This window comes from Nuphar pumila, chromosome 12, assembly GCF_984573655.1.
Source record: "Nuphar pumila chromosome 12, dmNupPumi1.hap1.1, whole genome shotgun sequence".
NCBI lineage: Eukaryota > Viridiplantae > Streptophyta > Magnoliopsida > Nymphaeales > Nymphaeaceae > Nuphar > Nuphar pumila.
In genome coordinates this window covers 89,555,370-89,566,415 of record NC_143260.1, presented here as the reverse complement: position 1 = coordinate 89,566,415, position 11,046 = coordinate 89,555,370, and the positions used below count along the sequence as shown (strand labels likewise).

The following is an 11,046-nucleotide window of genomic DNA, read 5'->3' as shown; positions in this document are numbered from 1 at the left end:
GGAAGTGCATGAAATTTTTTATTTTCGGTATTCAATTTATCTCAAGATCTTTCCTTGCTGGGAAAATTGTGACATTGATTCCTAGAAGCAAGAAAAAAAAGTGGACCCTGATTTAGACATATCCAGATCCAAAGTTCCAAACTCCGAGAGTGGTCAATGACTCAATGGTAATACTTGGAAACTAGGAATAGAACTAAAAAAAAGGAAAAAGAAAAAGCGAAAAAAAGGGGCTTGACAAACGCTTGAGGGTTTCTCTCTCTCTTTTGCTTGTCCGAGCAAAGGCAGAGCTTGTCTGCGAGAAAACCCCTTCCCAGAATCGTTTGGGAAAGCGCCGAACGGATTCCTTGAGACACCCACAATCCCTTTTCGCGGGTTCTTCGTCTAGGTTCCCTCTGATTCATCTACGATTGTTTCTAGATTCTTCTAGATGGGTTGGTTCCCTTGCTCGGGAGGATCGAAGAAGAAGCCCGTCAAGAAACCCGGCGATCAGAATCCATCTCCAGGTAGGCGTGAATCCTCTCCGCATTATCCCAATTGGGGGGTCATCGTGATCGGGTTTTCTCCTGCCGAATTTCGTTGATTTTCGACTCCAGAAGCGGATTCTCTTCTCTTGCTTCCTCCTCTTTCGTCCTCTTCCTTTTGTGGGGATAGAATTAGTTTTAGGAATCTTTTTTTCTGTTGGTGTCGTTTAAATGAGATCTATTTCTGTTCCGCGCTCTTGTTCAGCAGGAATTTTGCGTTCGGTTGTGATGCTTTTGGTTTTTTGAGTGGTTGAAATTTTGGTTGTTTTTTGTTCTTTAGTTTTCTGGTGTGCAAGATAGCTTCTTGGGTGTTTTGAGTAGGAATTGGGCTTTGATCACCTCTTATTGTTTGTTTAGGGTGTGAGGGGTTTTTCCTTTCTTCAGTCATTTTAGTGCATTTCTCTTAAATTTTCTCATTTAGGTCATTTTAGTTTGGCTTTAAGAAGATTTTTTAGCATAAAAACGATGGTGATGCTGGTGGTGGTTTGATAATTGCTATACGCCCTTCTTTTGAAATTAGCATAGACTGTGCTTTATGATTGCTAATTGCTTTATATACATTTGATTTTTTTTGGGAAATCGGGTTATGATGGTGAAGTGGATGATTTGTTAAGGTAGCGCTTCTGTCTGCGTTTGATAAATGATGGCAGATTCATAGTGATTCCGTGATGGTTCATGGAAGGAACAGTTTCTTGGCGAATTTGTGCGCATGTATTTTTTTTTAAGGAGGGAAGAGAATGTAGAAGTGAGGCTAGTGTTGATTTTATTTGTTCAATTACTTTTTGTTTAGACAAATTGAAGACAAATCCGTCGTTAGACACAAAGGCGGTTCAGAAGGATGGATCTACTCATATTGCTGCTCAGACGTTTACTTTTCGTGAATTGGCTGCTGCGACGAAGAACTTTAGAGGTGATTGTCTCTTGGGTGAGGGAGGGTTCGGTCGGGTATATAAGGGTCTATTGGAGAGCACCAACCAGGTTTGCTTTGTGTTCATTACTCGGTCTCTCTCTGCAATTGCTGTTTGTATCTTTTCTGCTTGGGTGAATGAGGATTGCAACTGCAGTCATCTCGGTTTACACTGATAATTTGATTTTCTTTCCCTTTTCGTTCATAACAAATGTATATTAAGTATGCCTGTATGAGACTGTGTGGATTATGCGGATTTAATAGTGTTAAAAAATTTATCTGGCATATCACGCGTCCCTCAACCGTTGCATTTATTCTTCAAGGACTAAAAGGACAGGGAGCACGCCATGTTTGTGCAGTTTCGCATTAAGACCAATATATAAGGAGACATGACACGAAAGTCAATAGGGAATCCTTGCTGTGCACTCAAAACTGGGTCTGGTTCAATTTTGTAAAGGACTCAACTGGTACAATCAAAATGGATGGTTCATCCAGAGTGTGCCGAGTCCATGAACCTTGAAAAGTGAGTTTCGTGAGTGATTTGCAAGTTTGGCTTATTGATCAAGGTGGATTTGGATTTGCCTTTTCCAATTATTTTGTAAAATTCATAATATCTGAGTACTTATTACGTGAGTTGTTTCTGGTGTTCGCGGACTTGATAACCCAGCTTGGGAATTTAGGAATTCCGCCTGATCCTATGTTAAGAATTGTTGTAGAAATGAGATTGGCCGCTAAACCTTTTCTCTTCTTGTTTTGGCAAGTTATAATTGCTTCAGTTATGGATGTGGATCACTTGTTCGTTTTTCCTATGAGCAATAATCTCTTATTTCAACTGCAAATTGTAGTTGGTTGCATCATTACTTAATGCTTGTTTTCAGTGCATATTGATTAACTTGGTTTGCTTGGAGGAATTCTCATTTTCTGAATTTCGTTCTTGTAATTCTACCATTGGTTTGTCCCACATTGTTGTAGAGAGCACAGTAGGAAACATTTTAAGCAACAGTTATATCAGCATGTCAAATAATGAGGCCATTAACTAAGTACGCTTCAATCTTTAATTGGCATAGGTTGTAGCTATTAAACAGCTTGACCGCAATGGATTGCAAGGAAACAGGGAGTTTCTTGTTGAGGTATTGATGCTAAGTCTACTTCATCACAATAACCTTGTTAATCTGATCGGTTACTGTGCTGATGGAGATCAGAGATTGTTGGTTTATGAATACATGCCATTAGGATCATTGGAAGATCATCTACATGGTACATGTCTATCTTGTACTAAACATTTTTTTGGTGTTCCTTCTTGGTGCTTCTCCTTCCCTCATATGGAGAGTTAGTTGTTTTTGATAAATTTTATGCAGCATTTACATCTATTCATCACTTGTACAGACCTTACGTCTGATAAAAAACGACTGGACTGGAATACTAGAATGAAAATTGCAGCTGGTGCAGCAAAAGGATTGGAGTATTTGCATGACAAAGCTAACCCTCCTGTAATATACCGTGATTTGAAATGCTCAAACATTCTTCTCGGAGAGGGATATCATCCCAAATTGTCTGATTTTGGGTTAGCAAAGCTTGGTCCAGTTGGGGATAAGACTCATGTTTCCACAAGAGTCATGGGCACATATGGATATTGTGCCCCTGAGTACGCAATGACTGGTCAGCTTACTCTAAAGTCTGATGTTTACAGCTTTGGTGTCGTCTTTTTGGAACTTATTACTGGAAGGAAAGCAATCGATAATTCTCGAGCTGCAGGAGAGCACAATCTTGTTGCATGGGTACGTGCCTCTCCTCCTATACCTGTGTCACTTCATTCAAAATAAGTGTGATTTGTATTTATATTACTCTTCATTTGTTAGGTTTAGTTGGTCTCTGAAGGTGATTTGATAATGTTTGATTTTCTTCATTTTTCTAATGTGGTTGCTATTTAATTTTTCTTAACATGTGGACTTGTATCTATTCGCCTAAAGCTAGAGAGACCTGTATTGCATATGTGAGATATTACATAGATGTAGATAGGTTCAAGCATTACACTTGCTTGGCTTACAAATGATTTGAGGCCAAGTTGCTCTTGAAGATCTTGCACCGAGTTTTCAATTTGACCTTTTCAGCCCAAGCTTTTCTCACTGGATTATCCAATGTGGATATCAACCATGATTTCTTCCATTCACTGAATGGGGTCTTTGGGTGTTTCAGGCGCGGCCTTTGTTCAAAGAAAGGAGGAAGTTCGCACAAATGGCAGACCCAGTGCTTCAGGGTCAATACCCAGTGAGGGGTTTGTATCAAGCCCTTGCGGTTGCTGCAATGTGTGTCCAAGAACAGCCGACTATGCGTCCTCTGATAGCTGATGTGGTCACAGCTCTGACCTACCTTGCATCCCAAACGTATGACCCAGATACTCATCCTGTTCAAAGCTTGCGCTTTTCTCCTGGAACTCCACCTCGGACAAGAAGGGAGAGTGATAGGAAACTAAATGGTTTCTCTGACAAAGACAGGGCATCTGGAAGCAAAAAACAGAATGAGACCGAGGCTCAAAATTCTCAATGAAAATAATGCATGGAGTGTGCATGCAATATTTGATCATCTTCTGCTCTGTCTCTCTCTCTCTCATGCAGTAATGGCGTCATCAGCGGACTTGGCTTTTGTTTTGTGCTTGCAACACAAAGCTTCACGAAGAGCTGAGATACCGTTTCTTCTTTGTGCATTATTGGTTCCTAGTAATCAAAATTTTCCTCACAAATCTATGGGTTTGCACCATGCTTGTTCCTTGTATGTTCAGGAAATTTATTATATTCAGTGTATATGTGGCTTTCAATCCCTTGTATCTATTCTCAGATTAATGTTTTGAGGTTTCTAAAGACGATCATCATATTTTATAATGCAATTGTGTTCAGCTGCGTATGTTTCTCGCTCTTCTCGTTCTTTTTACTCCTTCCCATAATATTCTTTTTGTGCCTGTTTTTAGGAAAAATTACAACAATCTTCTTGTATTGCTTGCTTGCTTAGGAATACAAAGAGTTTTGAAGCAGTTTAATGTTTCAGTCGGCTGTAGCTACTAATCTATGTGCTCTCTCTCTCTCTCTCTATATATATATATATATATATGTATATATTATATATAATGCTTTTACCGTTTTACAAATATAAGTTTATTTAGGTTCTGAACTTTGTTTTTTAAGCGTGTTGATTTGGTCTTGGTCAAAGTTGACCAAGTCCAAAATTGGATGAAGATGGTCAGCTGCAGGGTTGACCGTATCTTACACTTGTTGATTCGCACCCAGCTGCTCTGATGCCAAACTCGCACCTGCCCGTGTCGATGCAGGTGCTTCGAGGGCGCAAAAGCACCCATCTTACATTGCTATTAATAGGGCAAATTCTAGTATGTTGGGAAGCAAACCATGCTTTTTTTTTCCCGTGCGGTCCAAATGGTGCACATTTTTTTCAGAAATTTAAAACTAGACCTTGTCTTGATATGCTTGTGTTACATTTAACTTAATTTGCTCATCAGACTCTTAATGGTGGTGGTGTTATCTGTTGAACCAACCTAACTTTCGTGTCCTTCCATGTGACCTTCTGTGGCAAGAATGTGACTGCCGCCGTGCCTGCAGGCAACCACATTTGTCATTCTTGAACGTGCTCCCCTCGGCACTATTGTCCCTTGCACCAATGCGTAGTGTTTGGAACATTGGGGCAAATAGAATCTTCCCCATGTGAATGAGGTTGTTTACTATGTATTATTCGCAGTGGTTTATAGAGGAACAGGGAGAAGAGTACCCTCCCTACTTTTGGTACATCTGTGGAACATTACTGCACCAAGGGTAAGACGGACACGATGGTCCTTGTCTTGGGCCCTGTCCATCTGAGAATTATTAGATGGGGATAGTTCAAACTTCAAACTATCCTTGATCTAAATGGCCATCCATCTCCAATAGTCCATTGTGGTGGACCTCATCTTATCATTATTTCATGTTTGTCTTGTTTCAAAATGGGGTGGGAATTATCGGGGAGAGAAGAAAAATTTGTGGATCCACGCGTACGTATTTTGATTTTGGAGGCACGATGAGAAGAGCATGAGGGTCTCTTACTATGGTTTATGTAGATAGAATAACATACGCATTTCGTTGGTGAAGGCTCTTGTTTTTGTTTGGCATGGTTAATTTTCATGGGTTGTGCCAGTGCCTTTAACTGGTGGGCTAGCTTGGATGTCGGTGACTGCACCCAGGGTTTACCTCACAGGGGGCGGGCCCATTAAGTGTCCCGGTTCTCGGCGAGGGTTTCTTGTCATCCAAAAAGAATACACTACCTGAGGTTCTTCTAGGAGGGAGGGAACATGACCGTGAACATTTGGCCATCTTCTAAAACCGCCGACATGTATCACACTAATGGCAACCTGTAACATGTTTTTTTCTTTTTTCAGCTATCCGTTTCTGTTTTACCATTATTTTCTTCATATCTCCTTGGGCCGTCACAGCTAAAAAGAAGCAGCATCATTCATCTTTAGCACGGGTTTGCCTACCATGGTTCCTTTGAAAGCATAGACTCGCATATTAAGATGCATGATAATATATAATATTTTTCACTAAAATATTTAGCACGGATTTGTTTTACAAGATGAATGTTAAATTTAAAAGATAAAAATGGAATATAAAATTGCGTGTTTTGAAGAAAAGAATACTAAAAGTGTATGTCGATATGTGTGCACGTGTATTTTGGAGAAGTATGTATGAACATATTCTTGACGATGGTATGTGACATATACGAATAAAAACGAGCATACATATGAATACTCTTGTAATGATGTATACGTGTATGCAATAGAGCATACTTGATGATGATTGCATTGTTAATTGTATGCGTGTGTCGGAATGACACACAAATGTTTGTTTGTTTATGGGCATAAGCAATAGAGGCATACACTTGAATGTTTGTGAATGCTTGCGTATGTATATGACGTATGTAAGTATAAATGTAATGTGTTTGAGGATGAGGGATTACATGGGATAGACTACATTATATGCCTTAGAATTTAACTGCATAGGATGTATTGCATGCATTAGAAGACAATTGTTATTTATGAATTGCGTAGAAATGAGTGGATGTATAATTACAAATATATTATGATGTATACTGTGAATTTAGGAGTATTGACTCCATGTGATTCTTGCGAAGGCAAAGTTTCATCATTATTGATTGATATTTGCGAATGTGGCAAATGGTGGATCATAAATGAGATACGTGTGTGTTTGTGTTTTTTCAATTGTAAAAGTGATGGGCATCAACCTACTTCTTTCTCTAATGCGAATGTTCGCTATTCGTAAGTTTGGTGAATTGCTTGTGATATGCATCTGTTATATAATTTGATAGTATGATAAAATGTGGATATTGACTCCAGTGCAACTGTATTTATCGCATTGTTTCACCATGTGTGTTTCTTGTGAAACAACATAACCCGAGAAAAAGGTTCTCGTAAAAATGGGAGTGCATTGAAATGCGGTCAGGTTAAAGTCCTATTGTAGTTGCACTACCTACGATCGGGTAAAAGCCCATCAGTAGTGCATTGAATTGTCGTCAGGTTAAAGTCTTGTCATAGTTGCACTAGTGTTAATTAGGTAAATGTCCTATAGTAGTGGATTGAATTTTTGGTTAGGTTGGAGTCATGTTGTAGATGCACTACTTGCGATCAGGTAAGAGGCCTGCTAGAGTGTATTGAATTTCAGTTTGATTAGAGTCCTGTCGTAGCTGCACTACGTACGGTCAAGTAAAGACTTGTTGTAGTTGCAAAAAAGATGGTCAAGTAAAGTCTTTCCGTAGTTGCAAAAAGGGCAGTCAGGTAAAGTCCTGTCGTAGTTCTTCCCTGAAATACGGGATGATATTGGCTCGTACTATTGAGGTCGGGCAAGTGGGTCAAATGTGAATCTAGGCTAACCATGTGGTAATTTAGAGACTATGTACGAAAGTCATTTACATGTGTAGATTGCAAAAACTCCTCTTTCTCTTCCTTTTTTTCCTTCCTCTCTACGAAACTATGTTACTTCATTTGAGTTGGTTGTGAACCTGATGATGGCATACACAGGTTCCTTGCGAGTAAGGTTATATACCTGAATGAAATGTAAATGTATGCACGAATTGTTTATGAGTCTAATGGTAGTCTTGAATAAATTGCTAGATAATTGTATGCCTGAATTATATGCGAGCATAATTGTATGTTCGAATGACCTGTATGTACAAGTGTAGGAGTTAGTATGAAATGTTATTGTAACGCCCCAAAATTTCAACCTGAAAATTTTTGAGAATTTTTTTTCTTTTAAATACATTGAAAATAACCTTTTTCTTTGGGTTAAACATTCTGAGCGGGTTACAATACAAACAATCATCATAACTGAATTACAATGTGAATAACATTCACTACTAAAATTTAATTCAGTTCTAATAATTTAAATTTTATATCAGAGTATTTTTAAACCAAAATAACAATAAATATTTTTCTAAAACTATCTTCGGGAAAGGAAAACACTAGCTCTCGACGTCGTTGCAGCAACTCGCATCCTCTCCATAGCTATACCTCATATTTCACCTAAAAACCCATAAAATAGGTCAAACTCATGAAAGCCTAGTAGGGAATACCAATACAAGTAAACCAATATACATAAACATATTCCAATAAACTCACACAATTATTTAAGAAATTATCTATTTCAAGTATGCATAACAAGAATAACATTCATAAACAATTATAATCTTATGCATGAGTAGGTAAATAATGTATGCACTTACTATTGCAGAACATGAGATCTTTCATGTATGAGTAACTTTAAATGTCTTTATTTAAGTTTTCTTTTTACGTGATGCATACCATGCTTAACTAAATGTACAATCAATTATGGTTTTTACTTCTTAGCCCTATGGGTACTACAAAAGCTTAACCTAAATCAGGACCATAGCTTAGGAACGTATATTCAAACAATTTGTGGCTTAACTCTGGTCAGACACCTTTCACCAATCTTGGGTGAGGGACGACCTAGTCGAGAGAGAGCTCTTAACACTTCCATCTCATCCCAATGCATCAGACTTCGGCTCATGAGTTTCGTGACCTATCACCCCACGGCTAATGTGGAGGTCTTCCCCTAACTTCGAGGTTGGGGAGGAGCAATCTTTCATGCTCAAAACATATTCTACGAAGCCTAGAGTATCACTTACTCTCTCATTATAAGCCCAATAGAATTAATGTTCGCATGATTGTTCTTTTGATCCATTAATTCTATTATTTATCCATGTATATACAAAATGAATCTAATATAAGACTCAGACTTCCAATTTGGGCTCATGGATACATAATTCAATGCCAAAGATGCTATCATTCCACATGTATAATTTGTAACATATCAAACTCATCTATGCATTCACTTATAGGCATTGATCATGATTAACTATATGCATCCATATATAATCACATAAACAACATAATGTATAACACATGCATTTCAATAACAATGTGTATTCAATCGTAAGCATGCGAAAATGAGTTTTTTCGCGTCATGCCCCTTTAGGCACTTAACACCTGCATAAATACATCATAATATGATGCAGTTGCATGTTCATTTAGCATTTAAAAATATAGGATCAGATCATATATTCATTTCATGCATTGCTTAACTTGTTCGAGACCCATTTAGGCCTATATCTGCTATGTTGTTTTGACTCTTACTGCTTTGTATATAGTTTGAGAACAATGTTCATACTTCTACAGAATGTGAGAAATTTTGTTAGCTTTTCAATGCCACAAACTGCTCGTAAAAACTCTTTCGAACGAGGGAAATATGACTGATTTAGGCCTATATTCACTCTGTTGTTCTGACTACTATTGTTCTGTGCACAGTCTGGGAACAAAGCTCAAACTTTTATAGAATATGAAAAATTTAGTCAGCTTTCCAACACCATAAACTGTTCATAAAAATTTCTCTAGACAAGAGAGATACGATCGATTTACCAGCCAATATCGGATTTTACACATACAGGCGAGAATAACATATTCGGGTGAAACTAGTAACACATGTTTCTTATTTTCTTTTCACTGATCTTCAAACAAAATCTATAATTTTTGGTTTTCTTTTCTTTTTATGGGGTTGGAGTTAAACATAACCCCAATTTAATTCATTTATAGTCATCAATGATTTTGAAACAATAATTACAAGTATTTTTTTTTCAAAAAACTAGTTTTACTTTCAGAAACAACTTGAAGTGTTCTTTCTCAGTTTTTTTTGTTCTTTTTTATCAGTCATAGTAGACTGAAAACATGTATTCCCATGAGTATATTAGTTCCACAACATCAACGTGTGGCACAGATAATTCAATAAGCACAAGGACTAAAGTTTGCAAGATACATGGGTTATCTAAAAAATGGTTTAAAAAAAATCATTTTGAAGTACTTTTATTTCAATTCTCGCATCATAGTCATGGTCTGATTCCATGGTTTGATTCACACATTCTTACACATATTAGATACACATATTATCAGCATGGGATCATGACTATGACAGTTATACACACAACCACTTAGACGAACAAGTAGGCTTTCATCATGAAAATGTTTTTTTCAGAAAAATTTTTGGTGTTTTCCATACTATATGTGAACTACATATTTTTTTTTCTTTGTTAGGAACTGAACCGACCCAGCCAAATGAGGTCTGGTCAGGCTATTCCTAGGTTGATCAGAACTGATCCATGAGTGAATCAATTTATGATTCCTCGCACGACTGGTTTTGACCAATCGGCTATGCTCAAATTACCCGATTAAATTCCATAGTGCAAAATAAAAAATCAGATTTTATTTTTTTTTAAAAATCTATGATTTTATACACATATATGTATATATACGTATCAATACATATATATACAACAACAACAACAACAACAACAACAACAACAACAACTACGCCTTCATCCCAAAACAATTGGGGTCAGCGATATGAACCAACCCCAACTCTAGACTCATCAATCAAAACAATATCATCAGCAAACAACATACACCACGGTACATTTTCTTGAATTGATCTCGTAAGCTCATCCATCACTATCGCAAATAGGAAAGGGCTTAAAGCAGATCCTTGATGTAACCCAACCGTTATCGGAAAATTGGTTGTCACCCCTCCACAAGTGCGGACATTGGTTACTACTCCTTCATACATATCTTTAATTATACTAATGTACTTTAGGGAAACACCTTTCTTCATCATTGTCTACCAGAGAACGTCCCTAGGTACTCTATCGTATGCCTTCTCTAAATCAATAAAAATCATATGCAAATTTTTGTTCCTCTCTCTATATCTTTCAATAAGTTGTCTAAGAAGATGTATAGCTTCCATAGTTGATCTTTCCGGCATAAAACCAAATTGATTCTCCAATATCATGACAACCTTCCTCAACCTAGACTCAATCACCCTCTCCCAAAGTTTCATAGTATGACTCATGAGTTTTATACCACGATAGTTTGTGTAATCTTGTATATCACCCTTATTCTTATATAAAGGCACCAAAGTACTCTTCCTCCACTCATTAGGCATCTTATTTGTTTGCCAAATCAAGTTAAAAAGATTTGTCAACCATTCTAAACCTTTCTCT

General features: G+C 37.4%; 1 protein-coding gene across 1 annotated transcript; it reads left to right on the top strand.

Annotated features, from left to right (window-relative positions):
• The first annotated feature begins 238 nt into the window (after positions 1-238).
• On the top strand, positions 239-4,341 carry LOC149821164 (putative serine/threonine-protein kinase PBL7). Its single transcript, XM_089982800.1, has 5 exons — positions 239-503; positions 1,312-1,499; positions 2,496-2,685; positions 2,815-3,206; positions 3,625-4,341. The coding sequence occupies exons 1-5, from the start codon at positions 428-430 to the stop codon at positions 3,973-3,975; spliced, it is 1,197 nt and encodes a 398-aa protein (XP_089838926.1). The 5' UTR covers positions 239-427; the 3' UTR covers positions 3,976-4,341.
• Positions 4,342-11,046: the final 6,705 nt, after the last annotated feature.